The sequence below is a fragment of the Episyrphus balteatus genome, chromosome 3 (genome assembly GCF_945859705.1).
Source record: "Episyrphus balteatus chromosome 3, idEpiBalt1.1, whole genome shotgun sequence".
Taxonomy (NCBI): domain Eukaryota; kingdom Metazoa; phylum Arthropoda; class Insecta; order Diptera; family Syrphidae; genus Episyrphus; species Episyrphus balteatus.
The window spans coordinates 114,090,653-114,109,309 of record NC_079136.1 but is presented as its reverse complement, the minus strand read 5'-3'; the positions used below and the strand labels follow the sequence as shown (position 1 = coordinate 114,109,309).

Genomic DNA, 18,657 nt, shown 5'->3' with positions numbered 1-18,657 from the left:
CTGCTATACAACTTTTTTTTGTATCGCTCTAAATACAAAAATCATTCATATTTTTTTGTTACTTTTATTCTAGGTCAAAAGTTAGTGCTTTTTTTTGTGAGTGTTTTTTTATAAAGTGAATTTCCTGTTGTTTTTTTTTTGTATTTGAAGAGTTTTTTTGCCTTAAAATATAAAGTTATTAACTTTATTTAAGGCATATTTTGTTTTTTAATTAAAAAAGTTTCAATTAAGCAAGTTTCTTTTTTATTTTCGCAGTATTTTTTCCTATCAGGTAAGAAAATAAAAAGTTCCCCCAACTTCCGCCATTCAGCTATAAATTGTTTTTAATTACATAAATTTTGTCACTGTGGCGTATGCGTAACTTTTTATATTGAAATAACTTATTGGTTAATACAAATTGTAAAAAATTGTAAGATATGGTAAGTAATTTTTGTATTTATTAGTTATACTTTTTAAGAACCTTCTTCATTTAAAAATACCAACAAATAATTTTGATCACCTTTGTTTGTAAAAACACAATTTAACTGGATTCTGTATACCTACACCGAAAAAAAAATTTGATAATAACAGCTATCAAATTAACATTTTTTAGTGACAAAAGTCGTCCAACAATTAAAATATCAATTTTGATATTTTATCATATCATTTTGACATTTTTTAATTTCAGATGGGACAGAGAAAATTTCACTTTGACAATTAAAATATCATTTTGACATTTTTTTAAGTTAAAGTGGATAGTGAAAATTTCACTTTGACAATTAAAATATCAATGATGACTAGATTTTACTTTTTTGTTTGTTATAATGAAACCTATTTCTTTCCTTTTCCTTTTTATTATTTTTATTATTTTAAGAATTTTCTTTCTTTTTTCAAAACATTACTGAAATGGAATATTCTTTACAAAATAATTCTGATATTATTTTTTCTATTATAGGTGATATAATTGTTTTGTTATTTTCTCCCAAACTATGTGAAGTAAAATCTTAGTGCCGATCAAATTTTCTCAGTAAATCATACATTTTACTTCGAAAAAACACAAAGCGCCTTTAAATTAGTACACATTAAGAATTTTGTATTTAATATTTTTCAATAATTTGGAATGAGAAATTGATATGAAAAAATGATAATAAAATACCAAAAAAAATTTCCAAAATGTGACATTTAAATATCATCCTGATAATAAAAATGTTGTTTTAACATTTTAAATATCATAAAACACATTTTATAGAGCATTTTTGGCTGATATTTAAAAAATGTTAATTTGATATTTAAAAAATGTTAAATTGATATTGGTTTTTTTTTCGGTGTACTATTTTGTGTTCGTTGGTGTTTTTGTTTTACTATGCATTTATATACGTACAGAAGATTAGTTTTTCTTCAAAATGCAACCAACTTCGTTATGTTTCCTTGTTGACCTCAACATGATAAAAAAGTGTGACTTCAAAAAGCATTATAAGGGGAGCAACAGCAATCATTATCCCTATTTTTTCTGCCTTACACTTAACTAAAAATGCATCTCTCGCACGCTACAGAAGAAGTAATCCTGGTTTTTTTTTTGTAGGTATGCCATCTTCACTCATAAAAAAACAAAAGCCCTTTGAAAAATGTATCTTTACTTTGTTTGTTTGATGTGTAATGAGCTTAAGTCCTTAAGTTACAGAATAAAAACAGGGCCAAGTCAAGGACTCGTCCTTTTTACTTTGGTTAAAACTTGCTGCGGTTTATTTAACAAACAGATGGAGGCAGCAGGCGGTATCTATAGAGTGAATCATGCAGGAAGTCAAATGAAATTAAATGGAAGTCCTTGCATTTTTCACAGGACGATTTCAGGCACAAATGGTTGCGAGTTTGTTGGTGGAAAATGCATGTCACGGACCGATAACGATGCCTGCTAAGGACATTCTCGTCCTGTTCCCACGAACGTGTTTCGTTTTCTATTATGTTTTCTTTACTTTTATTTTTGTATCTTCTAGAAGAAGGCAACAGACCCTTACACTTTTAATTAGAAAAGCAAGTACATCCCAGGATCGCTGAACGTGAATGAGAAGTGATAAGGACGAAAAAGAGCGAAACGTTTGTTGCTTCTGCAATATTGTATTTAAAAAGGTTTTTCTGTGTGTTCTTATTTTCTAGCAAACTGTGTCATGTGGTTAAGGATGACTTCTTTTTGTTTTGTTTTATTTATTGTCTTGTGTTTGGTATAGAAGTGAAGGATTGTGATGTAAGCAAATAGGCCGTAGGGTAATTAAAATGTCTTGAATGTTATTTTGTATTCTGCTTTTTTTTAACAAAAAAAAAACCTTTGAGTGGAAATGTGCATTTGCCGAATAATGAGCTTCTTAAAAGAGGATTTCTTGTTTTTATAAATCAGGTTGAAAGTGGAAATGACCTTGACCAACAGTTGGTTAACAACACAGAATTGCACAACAATAAAAGAGCAAAACTTTATTTTGATATTTAAGAAGGCCTTGTTGTTTACGTATTGATTTTTAGATAACAAGCTTTATAGTTTTCAAATAATCTAAGTTTCTGTAGCCTTGCCCTTGACCATAACATCTAAGCAATTATTCATCGTTTGCATCTTCTTAAAGGCATATGCAAATGAGTTCAAAATATTGAACAAAAGAGAACCTTATTGGTTTTCGTTTCTTCATGTAGGTATAGATACATAAAATATCTATACATAACATATACACATATATTATCTAGGAAGTACAATTGAAACCAATTCGTCTTTATCTTTGTTTGTCAGGAAAATTTGAAAAGCATATTTTAGAAAAACAAACAAATAATATTGATTGATTACCCTAAAGACTTGCACCTTGGTCCATTTTCAAATTCCCTTACTTTTATTTTTTCTTTTTTGTGGAGTTTTGGCAAACATTATAGGTTTAATGTCGGACGACTTAAATCGCAGGAGTTCGTCAGATACCTATTCCATCGAGCCTTGATTAACCTCTTAAGAAGTGCTACGCCCACGCCCACCACACATTGGTACAATTTGTATGGGAGAGCGGAAAAAAATCCGTAATATGTAAACTATGTAACGGAATTTAATAAAATTTTGCACACATGTTACGACTGCATCAATCATTTCGACAAAATTTTGGTAAAAAAAATAAACTGAGAAAAAATTATTGACATTTTTCGAACTCAAAGATTTTTTAAAATAACGAAACACCTTTTTGAGGTGTTTTCTCCAAACTATATGTAGGTATGCCATTTTATATCTTGTATAGCAAACAATTTTTAGAATTGTTTTTCGAAAATTATAGAAACCGGTTTTTGTTTTTTGAGAATTCTTTGTTTTTTAACAAAAATTTTCAAAGATTTTCTTAATCCAAATTTAGTCCATGAAAAAATTTGCAACATCACCCAGATCAAAAGCGTGTTTTTTAAATCGGATTCAGTGAAACAAATTTGTACACTGCTTTCAATATCGGATCAGGACGGATACAGTTCTTTCGAAAATAATAATTAGTTGTTAGTTTTCTAAAAATAGTACCTTACCTTTAGACGTAGCTTAATGGAGCTAAAACTGTAGCTCCTGGGAATGAACATTAAAATTATAATTCTAGCTCACTCACTCCTAACCCAACAAAAAGACCAAAATTTTTTTTTTATTTTAAAAGCTCAATAGAATGAAATTACATAGTACATTTCAAAACTTAAAGAGAGGGTAACTAACTAACGCGGACAAAATTAATTTTTGGTTTTTCTTCATCGACATACCATGTCTTGCTTGTAATAAATACTGGAATTAACTATTTTAACTGTTAATTTCAATGGAAACTTTTTCTTCCAAAACCAATTTTTGATCAAACAAAAAGTATCAAGAATGGACCCAAATGGTTTGTTAAAACGCTTATAAATAAGGTTTTATTAATGGTATCACCAAGATAAAGGTCTTAAAATTTAGGAAAAATTATAAGGGATCAGGTTTTGTAATTCAAGAAGTTGAATCTTTAAAAAAAACTTTAAATATGGATGCATGAAACAAGGTAAGCATTTTAGGAAACCTAAAACGTTTAAAAGGGGCAAATGTGTCGAAGTTGCACTTAGTTGCCATTTTTTTTTACAGATTCCATTAGATATGAGTTAAACCTTTAGGAAACATTTAATTTTATCACATAATATTGTGCAATAGTATAACTTATCTCCTTACCAACACAGAAAGAAAATTTTTTTTACGTTTAATTTATATTTAGATTCAACATATAACTTTTTTATCTATAAAGTAATATAACATTTAGGTACAACATCTAGTAGACAGTTTCGTATTTCTTTATCAATATTCCATAACAACTTTTTTCTATATCCACTTCAAAAAAAAGTACTTAAGCACTGTCGATAAATTATAAAAAAATTTAAATTTTATCTTTGGGCTGAAAACTCTGAGCTCCAGAGCGTTTGGATCAGTTTAAAATTTCGTGTTTTGTCCACCAAAATTGACTAAATACCCTTATATGGAGCGCTCCATCTCGTATATTTCTTGATATAAAAATCCTTAGGTAATTTTGGGAAAATATAGAACAGTTCCATATCTATGAAAAAATAAATGAAACTAATCCATACTCCAAATTTCGTTTTTACTGGTTATTTCCTCAAAATAACCACTGTGCGCCACCGCGCCACTGCTAAATATTATTTTTCTTAATTTCGCAATCAGATAACTTGCAACCAAAGTCTCCAAACAAGTTTTGGTTTGCAACAGATAAAAGTTGACAGTGAACACACCTATGCATTTAGGTTAAAAAAGTTACAATTTTTTTTTTCAGATTTTCGAGAAGAATTGAAGGGGTACAATTGCGGAAAAGAATGCATTTTAAAGAATCTCCTCTAAATTCATTGAGTGATACATCAAAAAGAAATTTCTCTTTAAGCTCTATTCACAACTGAAAACAAAAAGTTTCTTTGAGGTCTGGTTGCTAAGTTTAAAAAAAAAATTCCTCCAAATTCATCGAGTGAGACATTAAAAGAAATATGTCTTTAAGCTCTATTCATAACTGAAAACCAAAAGATTCTTGCATCCAACATTTTTGTCTTACATTCGGAGATAAATGCGGACCCAAAGTTCGAAAGTGTAAAAAAACTTTAAATTGCGAAGAGTCATTTTCCAAAATAAATTAATAGTAAAAATTTGCTATTTAATAATAAACTAAATGAAAATGTCCAAAACAACATTTTCTACATATAGTAAATTTATGAGTCATTTCAATTTCGATTTAATATTTAAACACAAACTTACTCGTTAAAAAATTTGAGCATGTGCTTTACCCTTAACCAAAAAGCCTTAAAACCAATTTTATGTAAATACAAAATTTCGCTAAAGATTTTTTACTTACAATAAAATGTTTATGTTGATTTTTCCACAAAAACTCAAGAAATCTGAATAAAATTGAGAATTCAAATAAAAAGAAACCCTGAGTTCTTAAACAGAAAACCGAGCTATAAGTGGACTTTTAGGATTTTGCCCCTTAATTTTTTTTTTACGATTTACGCTTAAAATGTTGTTTGAGAATTTATAATGTAAGTTCCTTTATCTTTTTATACTCACATTATGTTAAAGTTAGAATCAGAACACTCCTCAATAAATAAATTTCTAATTCAACCTTTGACAGGATGTCACTTACTCTTGCATGACTCACCGAATCTGAATGTATTGGTTTATTCTTAGAATGTGTTTTAATTAAAGGGTTTTTGCAATTTATTATTTTATAAGTAAGACGTTCTTCACTCACATCCATCACCTTATACGTACACTTTATACTATGATTCCCTTACCTCATCAAAATGAAGAAGAAACACTCTCCTTTTAACGTCACTCGAGTCTGATAAGAGAAGTCTCACTTTGATGCTATTAATCTTTATCCTTTTGCCACCATCTACCAGACTCGAATACCATCACATCACCTTCACAAAATTGCCAGTTAATGGTGAGGAGGAATAAAAGAAAAACAAATCGAGGTGTGAAAGTATCTCCGTAGAATCCCCATCGAACTTGAGAATTGTAAATAGATAGTTACACCTTTTTTTATCGAGCTCCAAAATGCAAAAAAAAAAAGAAAAAAAAAAAACTTCAAACGGATGGACGTTTAACGAGAACGAAAAGGTCAAGTGTAAATATTTCGGATTAGGATAAAAGGATCGATTTCGATACTCGCAGTTAAAGGAAACACAAAACGACCCGAAATATTAGGTATCCATGGCAATGTGTATCGTTAAATTTCGTCACGATTTTTTTCCGCTGTAATATAGATATGAGGACCAAGGTAGGGTGAATAATCCTTCTTTTTTTTTTGTGAGAGAGAGAGTACTCAGGATCAGGACGAGTCAGGATGAAGCTTTATGTGTGTCAGTCGATAAAAGAGAATGGAATGATGACAAAAAATTATATTTGAAGCTTTTTTTTTTTCCTTTGGATTTACGTGGATAGGATATTTGAGATGATAAATAAATTGATGAAGATTTTTATTTATCGGTTGGGTGTCGAATTTAATATATTTATTGACTCTCCTGATTGCTGTGGTAATACAACAAATTTTCGGAGTAATTTTTTTTTTTTTTATTATTCCAAATTTATTGGCAGATATTTTAGGAAGCTAATAAAAATCTATGTAAAAGGAACATCAAATGGTTACTTAGGTAGATCTTCTGTCTTTTTAATAATTCTTATAATTTGATGAAGGTAATTTTGAACACTTATAGATACAATTTATTCCAATGAAGAAGAATTCAAAACCTTTGATTTCAAAGAAAAATTAGCATGAAAGAAATAATATAGATTCAAGAAATAGGTATCCTTTCTACAAATTTAACAAATAGATAATCGAAAACGCGATGGCAGCTACCATGGACCTATTTTTCTAATTCACAATTGAAAAATTCAAATTTGAAAATAAATTACGACATAATTCTCAATTTTCAATCAAATCACTTGTCAATTTCTTCTTCATTTTTGTGATAAAAAAAATCAGGAAAGTTAGTAAAAAAACAGGCATTTTGTGGAACGAAATACAGGACGGCTGAATTTTTCAAATCTGAAAGAGGGGTATTAGAAAAGCTTAAGTCCTGGTTTTCGGGACGCCACCCCCCTGGCGAAATCCGCCATTTTGGAAAACGCGAACCGCTCTATATCTCCAAAACTATGGGTCCTATAGAAATGGTTGTCAGACCAAAGTTCTTGGAAATTTAATTGTCTTTTTCTTTGTGATACATTATTTTTGTCAGCGGGCAATAGTTTTGAGGTTATGTTGTTTTAATTTTTTTTCTTCGGTTTTTTAAGATTATATCATTACCAGTATTAGTTACATCATTTTTTTAAACAGTAAAAGTTATAGACCATCAAATTTCCAATAATTTGGTATATTTTTGAAAGTGATGAGATGTATGAGTCGAAAGTTATTGATCTGAAAACAATAGTCTAAGAACAGGAAAGTTAGTAAAGAGACAGACATTTTGTGGAACGAAATATAGAACGGCTGATTTTTTCAAATCTGAAAGAAGGGTATTAAAAAAACTTAAGTCCTGGTTTTCGGGACGCCAACTCCCTGGCTAAATCCGCCATTTTGGAAAACGCGAATTGGTCTTTATCTCCCAAACTATTGGCTTGATTGAATAAGTTACTTAACCCAAATTGTAGGTAATATAAATATCTTTTATATATTTTAACAGTTTTTGGATTGGATTTGAATGGATATTTTTCAGTTACACCAAGCGCTTCAATAATTAACTTTTTTTCCAGTCCAATATTTTCTAGCAAAGCATCAATTGACGTTTATGATAAAATAGTGTTAAGGTAAAATAGTGTCATTTCATAACTGAATTGAAAAAAAAACCAGTACGGCAAGTAATTTCAGACTTCAAGAGCTTGTTAAAAAAAAAGTGAGTATTCTGAATACTTCTGAAAAGACATCGAAGAGTTAGTTAGTCTCCCTCCACTTCGAGAGCGTTGTTTAAAACAACAATTTTAAACTTTTTAAAATTTTCCAGAAATATGTATATCAAATTTTATGAATTTGAGTTCCAGTAAGCCCAAAAATCATATTGGTTTCTTTATAGCAGCTCTAGTTTTTGAAATATTTAATTTTTCAAATTTGGGGGCATGTTCATACTTATTATTAAGTTTTCCTTATTTTGAGCATATATTAAAATTTTCTAGAAAAATTTATATTAAACTTAATGTATTTGGGGTAAAAATCACAATAATTTCTTTCTAGAAACTCTATTCTACTAAATATTTACGTTTTTCACATTTTGGGGGTAATTTCATCCTTATTTTAAAGATATGCTTATTTCAACTGTTTGTTAACATTTTCCAGAAGAAACCTTATTGTCGGTGAAACCAGAAAAGTGTGTAACTCCATTTTAGAAAATTTTATAGGAGAGCAAAAAACAAAATCGTTTTGAAGGCATTTGTATGAGTTTTCATTTTCTAATTTGCTAATAAAATAAAAACTATGAACTTTAAGGGGATTCTGAGTTTAATGAACGGTAGATATTAGGTTTGTCTAACAGATGGCATTCAAATCTATATTTCAGAAAATTTGGAGTTACACACTTTTCTGGTTTCAGCGACGTTATGTATTTGGGTTCGGTGAGCCTAAAAACTACACTGGTTTCTTTCTAGGAGCTTTAATTTCGGAGATATTGGCCATAATTTCATACTATTTTTTTAGATTTTCTAATTACATGCGTTTTTAAAGCTTTACTGGAAAAATTTATTTCGAATTTAATGTATTTCGGTTCAGTAAGTAAAATAAAAATACAAAAACAAATTTAAAAAAAAATTAACAAAAACAAATTTGTATGGCTTTTTATGTATGATGTATGAATATATGATTTAAAAACTAGAGCTGCTAGAAAAAAAAGTAATGTTGAAATAATTCAAAGAGTAATGTTGTTTTTTGTTGCGTTTTTCTCGTTTCCATTTTTTTTATTGAACACACGGTATGTATTATTTTAACTCTTTGTTTTTACTTCATTTAAATCCATTAAAAACGAATTTTTTTTATTTTTTTTATACATTTTTTAAAGGAAACTGAAAGGGATTAACCCATTTCCGTCTAACGTTGCGTTTTCGCAACGTCATGTTTTATATTTCATAAATTATATGTCATAAATTAATTCTAAATGTTTTTGATTCTGATGATGAGGCAAAACGGTCCTTGAAATATATACCTAGATTGATTATATAAAAATAAAAAATTGAGTTTTTAATGGATTTAAAGAAGTAAAACAAAAATGTAAAATAATAATTATAAAAAAAAACGGATAAAAAAGTATCAAAATAGCAGGAAATCACCTCCAACTATAATATACCGTTATCATAGTTCCGAAACCATAGCCGTCAGCTTTAGGCAGTAGAAAGTTGTAAAGATTCCCTTTTTAGTGTAGATATAGTAAATATTTTGAAAACAAAGCAAATTACTAAAAACACAAATATTTTGCAAAACAAAAGCACACATTAGTTTTAGTTTTATTCTCAACCACAGCGCACCCAGGGGCGTACACTCCCTTGGGGCAAGCGGGGCGGTGCCCCGGGGCCCCCACTGGAGACAATGCAGAGAAGGAAACTGTTAGCATAAATCGAGTTACGAAGTAACCAGGGAGACAAATTATGTCATTCAGTGTAATGTATAATGCACTGGTAGCAATACAATATATGTATATTGATTTAAAAAAAAGGTTACCCCCGGGGCCCCAAAAAAAATAAACTGCTTTTTTAAAAGAAAAATTATAATTTTATACTAGGGCCCCAAAAAATATTACTTAAAAAATCTTTGCCACCACAAATAATACATTAGGGGTCCCAAAAACCAAAAAATATTATTTAAGGATCCTCAAAAGTGGTTCAAAACAATCAAATGGAAAATAAAATATAAATTCAGGGGCCCCAACATAAATACATCAGGGCCCAAAATAAAAACATTACGTTATTGGTGGCATTCCGAATATTACTTCAGAACAGAGGCCCCAATACCTATTAATTCTTGGCTCCAAAAAAGTTATATTATATTTAAGGGGCCTCTAAGTACTTAATTTTGAGGCTCTAAAAATAATTTTTCAGAGGCCCCAAAATAAAAAAAAAATTATGTCTGATGATGGAAAATAAAATATGTATTTTTACTTCAGAACAAAGGCCCCAAGAACTATCAATTCTTAGCTAAAAAAATTTTATTTTAGGGGTCTCTAAATATTTAATTTTGGGGGCCCCTAGTACAAGTGTTTACTACTTTTATGAGAGACATTTTAAGTAAGTATAGCAAAGTGTATTACGAATATATTAAAACATTAAAATAAACCTAAAAATAAATAAGCCATACAAAAAAAAAAACGTATGGCGTATACGTAATTTTTTTTTGTAACTAAGGGGCCCCCAAATATCAAAGGGGCCCCAAAATTTAGTCTTACCCCGGGGCCCCGGCGACTCAACGTACGCCACTGAGCGCACCTATACATTATTAAACCGGGGAGGGGCTAATTAAAAGCACTCTTGTGTAGATAAATAAATAAACTGTATCCCCCTCGTCATTAAAACAGTAAAATTCGAATCTAAAATAGCTCAATAAGTTTATAGATTTGTTTTTCTTAGGTAGTACAATTTTTTTCAGTGTAGCTTGTTAAAAAAAAATTGTATTGGGTAGGTGAAGATTTTTGGGGATATGAAGATTAGATAGTGAACAAAATTTTTTTTTCGATTTTTTTTTTTTGTGAATTTTAATAAGTTAAGCTCGTATTGAAAATTCAAAAATAGAATTTAAGCTTCAATATTTGAATTAGTCTAGTCAATTTATTCAAATTATTAAATGAAACCGCATTTTTTGTGGGGCAATACTTTTTATATGGAATGTGTTCGGGTGTATGTCCTCATCATAAAAAAAAAACAATTTTTTTGGATGATAGGAGGTCAGGAGCAGCCGTTATTTTGGAAAATATTATTATTAATTTTTACTAAAAATGACCAAAGAAATACTACTTATAAACTATAAAGACATTTTTTCATCTAAGTTCATATCTTAATTTACTAATCGCATTTCAGAATTAAAAACAAATCAGAGCAAACAGAAAGAGATGCAAGTGCAACGACAAAATTAAAGCAATATGCGGCGTAGTATTTTTTTAAAAAATTAAGCGAACTCCATGTTGTTTTAATAGGTATGAAATTATAAAGGGATTTCAAACAGTCACGATTTGGATTTTTGTTTTTATTTGCAGTGGACATTTTTAAATAGCGTGACAGAAATCAAACATTCAATTATAGTGAACAAAAATTGGATTAGTTAAACATTTTATATCTGCAACCAAAGCACTTAATAATAATAACCCCTGATCAAATTATAACCATGTGTTCTTTTAATGTATTAATATAAAGCTATATGTCAAAATATTTTTTTAAAAAATAACACAATAATGTCGAAATATATGCAATTTGCTCCATCAACCAAAGCAAATAAACAAATATGTATAAATGCATTTGATGCCTATATGTTGCCATTATTTCACTTTGAATATTAAAATTGATAGCTCCACAATTATTATTCATTTTCATTCAAAGTTCATTAAGAAGTTTTTCATTCATGACCACACGCACCAACAGACACGTTCACTATGCATATATAGTCGTGTTTACAATGTTCTCTAACAGCCAACATTCATTTTCATGAAAAGATTTTCATATAATTTCAACAATTTTCATATATATGTACTAGATTCAAACATGCAGTTCTAATTATTAAATTTTATATCTATCGGGTAATAGTAGATACTTATGGCTGGCCTCTTACCCCGTATATCGTATCCTGTCGTGTCGAACTCATTTTTATCTATTTTACTCTCTCTCGACAGATATTAGATTAGAAGAGCTCTATACGGCATTAAAAGCTAAGTGCAAATATGTTTGATAAACCTAATAGTCCTTTTACTAGTGGACGATGTAGAGAGTTCTATATCCTTGATCTTGATAGTTATATCTTGGTAGAATATTCAATGTTTTAGTTCTCCAGTTCACTAAAACACTTTATATCGTTTGAAATGCAATTGGGAGAATATTCATATTTGTATGAGGCTAGGTACCTATAGCCAGTGGCATCTTTAGGCATGGGCCCGGTAGGGGTAGGCTGCAATCTTTGGGGCCCCCTGAACTGTGGTACAGTCATGGTACAGCCTAGTCAAACCGTTCTGTATTGGAAAAATAAACAATTTCAATGATGTATGATTTTCACTTGTTTCTACAAAACGAAAAGAGCCTCCAAATCCTTAGAAGCCCAAGGCCTCCAAATGCCTAAGGACGCCTCTGGGTATAGGTATGATCTAATCCAAACTATAGAATTCGATAGGAACATTATACAGACTGGCAATGAGAAATATTCCTGATAGCCTTACTTTCTATATACAGATATGTATTTGTATGTGTATGTAGCTTGTATGGATCCTGTTTCCTCTTATAGTAGGTGGTAAATTGACTACAAATGACCAAACCATTTGTATAAAATTCCTCGCTCCGGATATGGGAGTGTGATAAAAATGGTGAAAGCTTCGTATAGAAAAATCAATCGACCGATGCCGCGCCTTTTCAAAATGAATTATTAATGTTGGCAGAAAATTGCACGCGCCTGAATGCATCGAAATAAATAAAACTAGAAAACTTGTCTGAACTTATACTATACATATGTACATACAGGCTCATAATTTTGTTTCATTGTTTATTATAAGTGAAGGACTTTTGTGTGTATGAAGTAATAGGTCTTTTTTTAGAAACCCTTGTGAGACTGAATGTTTATTATTGTTTGTTATATTACCTATCTTTGCCTCCATATTAAAGAAAAAAAATAGACAAATTTATATCCTTTTCGTATGAGTTTAATGACCGGTAGTGGTTGTATCGTTTAAGTTTTTTCCTTGCAAATTTCATCTACCGCGAGCACATCTTAGAATAAATTTCACTTGGAAAATTTATTCTCAATACCAAAAAATTAAACTTTCCCAATTTTTTAGTAATGCAAACATCCCCATTGAATTTTCATCTGTGATATAACCCCTATTACCGGTTAGCAGGGGCAAACGCAGAAAAAAATTCGACCCCCTCGTCCTGCGTTCACCTCTGCCGGTTAGATATTGATTCCCTATAATAGGACGGCTCTGCAAATTAACTCCCCCGCAATAAAATAACCCATAAAAAAATAAATAAAATAACATCAAATCTCGGGGAATTACAAATATCATTCCAAAATTACCTCATATTAAATTATCGGCCTTTACGAGGTATACGTCGGAACCAAAAATTTGTCCGATTTCATACGAATCGAAGAGCTTTTACCTATCGGAAGCACCCCTCGAAGAATAATTCGTATAATGATATTCCACTCCGACGGATAACTCGCTAGCAGCGTTGTGCAAATGTGCCCAATTGGGCCATTTGGCCCAAGAATTTATATTTTGACCCCGTGCTCAGGGCCAACAGCAAATGGCCCCATTTAATGAAATTCTTTACTTAATACATGCATTTTTACAAAATAAATTAGTTGAATTAACAACTTGATGATTTTTTAAGTAGTTATCGACTAAAGATCGATTGTCAAAATATTTTGCGAATGCATTCACTGAAGAGAAAGGACGACAAATGATATTTCTTTTCCTTTATCTTTATATTTAGTTTAAACCTGATTGATAAAGGCTTCTGAAGTATTCAGTATTTTTATTTCATTGGGAAAAAGACTAAAATGATTTATAAAAGTTTATGGCCAAAAAAAAAAAACAAAAATATTTAATAAAATCCAAAATAAATTAGATATATTAGATTTTTAAGAACCAATTTTTCTGGCCTTGTTCGGTAGTTCGGAAGCCCCGGTTGTTCGATCTTCATTAAAAAAAATTTGGGGACTTTATTTATAAAGTTATATCTAACATAGAAGAAACAGTTTGGATCAAATAACTTATTCGGTCAAACCAATACATTGCGGAATTCGCCATTTGGTGATGAAATGATCCAAAGACCAGGGCTTAAGTTTTTCTATTACCTTCTTTTTATTAGACTATTATTATTTAGTGACCCTTTTTTCAACCGTTTTGAGTTTCCCAACGGCAACACTGCTTATTTGTATCTATAGACTATAGTACCTACTTATGTATATCTTTAGTTTGTGTTTAACTTATCAGAAAAAATAATTAAATAAACAAAATATACCTAGTTTATGTGTTTTGGTATGTGTTTAAAAAAAAAAATTTTACATGAAAAATGAAATGGCCCCTAAAATGTTGAAATGGCCCCGAAAATGGCCCCTTATATTTATTTTCCAGGAACAACGCTGCTCGCTAGGGCCGTCTATCGGCGGAACCATAATACATACTATCAAATTATGTATGTAAAGAAATTAAAAAATGTAGGTACCTACTCGAAAAAAATGGGTAGATTTTCCTAAAATTTTAATATTTTTTTTTTCAATATCCATTAAATTTATCTTTGATATAAAAGATAAAATTTAAAAAAAATGCATATTTAACAAAAAAAAAACAATTTTTATGAGACCTGTTCAATAAACTTTCTGAAAAATTTAGTCTTATCTTTGATAACCAAAGTATTTTTGTTTGCCCAGGATATTAAAAGCTATTGCGAGTTTAACCTGAAGGGAATTAACATATTCGACTAAACTTTTTTTTGTTTTTCACCAAAATTATAGTGAGAAAAGAGCTGATTTCCTTAAGAAAACTTTAAAAATATGAACAGTTTTCCGAACGTGAACAGCTTTTCGCCCGGACCTTATAATAAGGAAAAAGTGAAATTCAATTTATTCTCGTGGAATCTTGTTCACCTAAAACGCACGATAGGTCTGATTGGTTCTTAAATTATAATTCCAAAAGTCACTATGGGAAGTTTGGTTCAATGGACTCATAAAATGATATAAAATACCAATTAAAAAGAAAGCCCCTTAATTTGAAATAACTGCCCCAAATTCAGAAATTTTCCTTGTTGTTTTGAATAATGGAAAAGTTACGGCTCCAACGATTTAGATTAAAATGTTTCTGTGTTGCAGAAAAACTTCTATTTTTGAAATAAAAGAATCTATTTTGAATCGGTTTAAACTGTGGCCTTTATTGCGAGTGTCGTTCAACTTTCTTAATAATAAAATCGATGAAATCGATAACGTCGGTGAAACCAGAAAAGTGTGTAACTCCATTTTAGCAAATTTTATAGGAGAGCAAAAAAACAAAATCGTTTTGAAGGCATTTCTATGAGTTTTCATTTTCTAATTTGCTAATAAAATAAAAACTATGAATTTTAAGGGGATTCTGAGTTTAAGGAACGGTAGATATTTGGTTTGTCTAACAGATGGCATTCAAATCTAATTTTCAGAAAATTTGGAGTTACACACTTTTCTGGTTTCACCGACGATAAGTATCTATTTAAGTATTGTGTATCTCTTTCGACAAAGATATTTGCTATTGTGAACTTTATTCCCTTATTGCGAGTGTCAAATCAAGTTCATAGTTCAAAATGGCAAATTTTTTTGTGGAATGAGAAACACAATACCAAAACAGATATTAATCGATTCAATCGACTTTTATCGCATCGAAAGTTGAACGACACTCGCAATAAGGGCCATTAACTCGATTTGAGTCGATAGCAAAAGCGTTAAAGTATTCGATATTCGCAATACATATTTAAACAAAATTTAAAAAAAAAAACTTTTTGAACAAGCTTTCTAAAGATGAAACTCTAAAATTGAAATAAAATTTTGGGAATTGTTGCAACTAAAAACTGCTTTAAAGTAAGGTTTTCAAAATAAAAAAAAAATACTAACTAATTCTAGGGTTATAACTTTCTAAAATAACAGCTTTCACTATGGACCATTATTTTTGGCCACTCTGTAGGTATTTATGCATAATGTTATTTTTAGAAAGTGTTTAGAAACTTTTTAATGTTTTCTGGGTATAGTAAATAAATAAGAAGCTAGGAGAATTGTGACTTGTCACCTTAATTGCAAGTGTGAAACATTATTTTAAAAACTTCTAATTAGAAAACCCGGTCACAAAAAAACATTCGTTACAAGTACTAGTCAAGCATAGCAAGAAGTGTACCTACCTACGAAGTAAAAAACAACCAACGAAACAAAAACCCTTATAAAGTAATCAACATTCTTTCTAATATTCTTCGCCTTTTTCACTCGACAAACTCCTGCATTAACGTTTACCTCCACTTTTCTTTACAATTTATTTTATAACAAAGACGTCGCCATAGGTTGGTTTGGTTGTTAGCCAGTAAATTGCTCCTCCATCAATGTTGTAGGTAATCTTCTTTACTTACACGCCATGAGGTGCATGAGGTAATACAAGCACACATTGTAGCACCTGCTAATTGTTTTGTTTTTTACCCGCAATGATGATTCCAACAAAAATTAAAAAAAAAAAACAACCCCCACCATACTCAATACATGAAGTAATGGTAATCGATACAGTATCCACCCCATCGCCCCTCAAATGGCGCTTTGTTTATTTTTCTTGTGACATTTATAAATATTTGAAAACCAAATGAATCTCTCAAGCTAGATATAGAGCTTCTCATTATTATGTGTCGCGACAGTGATTACATTTATTATTTTTTTTTCTTTCAGTTGTTGTGAAAAAAATATTACAACTCAGGGAGTTGTCACCAGTCCCCCTACTACGAAAGAATACAAAAAAAGAACACGTTTTTCACCAAAAACCAACCTCCTTCCACCCCTTAGCTGAGAGAAAATTTCATTGCATAACTTTTTCGCACTTCCTCTCTCGCGCTCCAATTCTCTTTCGAGATTCTCTTTGTTTCCTACAAAATTTAATGCATTTTGTTAATAAATTTATTCACCGTTTTTGACATACAAACCCCCATTCCCACATTTAGCCCTTATTACAGTTTTTTGCTTTTTTTTTTTATTTTTTTGTTTGCGACACTCACCGTTTTCAATTGTCTCCTTGGCACATGATATTATTTTCCCCTTGCGCCTACGGAGATTCGATTCAAAATTGTTTGTGTCGTCTGTGAAATCCTCCAAACCGGCATCTGATTCATGGACATCTTCCGAAGATTGTCTTTCCGAGGATATATCACCTGCACCCCCATGAATCAAGTTTTCGGAACTTTTATTCATTTTTATATTTTATTTTTTTAAATTTTTTCTAATTCCAATTTGGTTACACTTAACACATTTTTACTGTGACGTTATGGAACAACAACAACAAATGAAACAAGGACTAACACTTATATGGAAATAGGGATAACGATACGAATTTGCTATGATCTCTTTTTTTGGGGTTTTTTTTTTTATCTTCGTGCGAGGCAGAGGCTATTATGTAAAAGGGGCTCCTGCACTGACTGCAAAATGGGACATTCCTTTTTTATATTTTTTAGATTTGTGTCGTTTTTATCACACTTTCGATTATTTTTATCCTTTTTACTATTTATAGTATTATCCTTAAATTTTATTTGATTCTATAAAAAAAGAAAAATTTTTCTTAGAGAAAATTATTTTCTAGGCGAAAAAAAAATGCGTGTTAAGGTTCGCTGTGTTTGTATTATTTTTTCCTTGTATCCCTGCAGGATATTTTTCTTTCTTGCTCAAAAAGTTAGAAGAGTTAAATGGAAAACAACAAACATTTCTTTGTTCTTTTGGTGAAAGAAAATCCTAAACAATGCACTTGATTTTTTTTTTATAGAGGCTCGATTTGAAGGCGGGGATGATAGAGGATTTAAGAAGGATACAAATAGATAGTAATACTAAAAGCACTGAGACCGACGACAAAAATTGAACGATGTTAACATTTCGAATGATGAAGTCAGACTGACATTTCTTCTTTTGTATTTTTTTCCTTGCGAGAGTTATGAGAATTTAGTGAGTTTATTGATTTGTTTCGTATTTATCAACCTTCATTCAACCCCCATACAAAAAGGGGGTGAATTCAACGAAAGTTTATTGTTGAACCTGCAGCAAAAATAGAAAATGGTTTGTGTATTGGATAGCGGTTTAATTCAAATCCAATTTTAAAAATATGAAACTTCAATAGAATAAGTCATAAATGACAATCCAATATATAAATTGGTTCTAGGTGAAAATTCACAGCTTTATGCATTTGTTTATGAGAAGAAAAATCAAGTTCACTATAGAGAAACGAGAATCGAATTGCGAAAAGAAAAACATAACTCCTACTTTGAACTAATAATTATTTCATAGGGTAAATTCACAAACGTCAAATTTTTTGGTAGTGTTTACGCATCACTGCTTTTTTGCGATGCTGATCGTTGCTCAGCTGATGACGATGCGATGCTGATCGACAAAAAGTTTTACGTTTAAAAACAATTTTTGCTTAATGATGGAAATGTACTAATAAAAACTCTTTGTTATAATTAAAATCTGGAGCCTCACATTTTATCTCCTCCAGAACATTCCTCCACAATACTGACTTCGATTATCTACATCCAATAAATTCACCTTCATATATTAATTTGCTTTCTATTAGTTGTTTAATTTGTGTGCTGGTAAAATATTCCCTAAATTTCTTCAAATTTATTCATTTATAAACAATTTAGAATTTGATTAAATACTTTTCATTGTCCTTTTCCTTCATTTTTACTCCAAATCGCGTCGGCATCACCAAGTTATCAAGAAAATTCTTGATGCTTTT

At 30.3% G+C, this 18,657-nt stretch overlaps 1 protein-coding gene across 5 annotated transcripts in view; it reads right to left on the bottom strand.

The window, feature by feature from the left end:
• Positions 1-17,828, bottom strand: part of LOC129913809 (anoctamin-8) — a 76,027-nt gene extending 58,199 nt beyond the window's left edge. For all 5 annotated transcript variants that reach the window (XM_055992673.1, XM_055992674.1, XM_055992675.1 and 2 more), the window contains exon 1: positions 16,934-17,828. In XM_055992673.1, coding sequence (XP_055848648.1) covers positions 16,934-17,126 — 193 coding nt within the window. In that variant the 5' untranslated portion in view covers positions 17,127-17,828. The remainder of the gene's footprint in view (positions 1-16,933) is intronic.
• Positions 17,829-18,657: the final 829 nt, after the last annotated feature.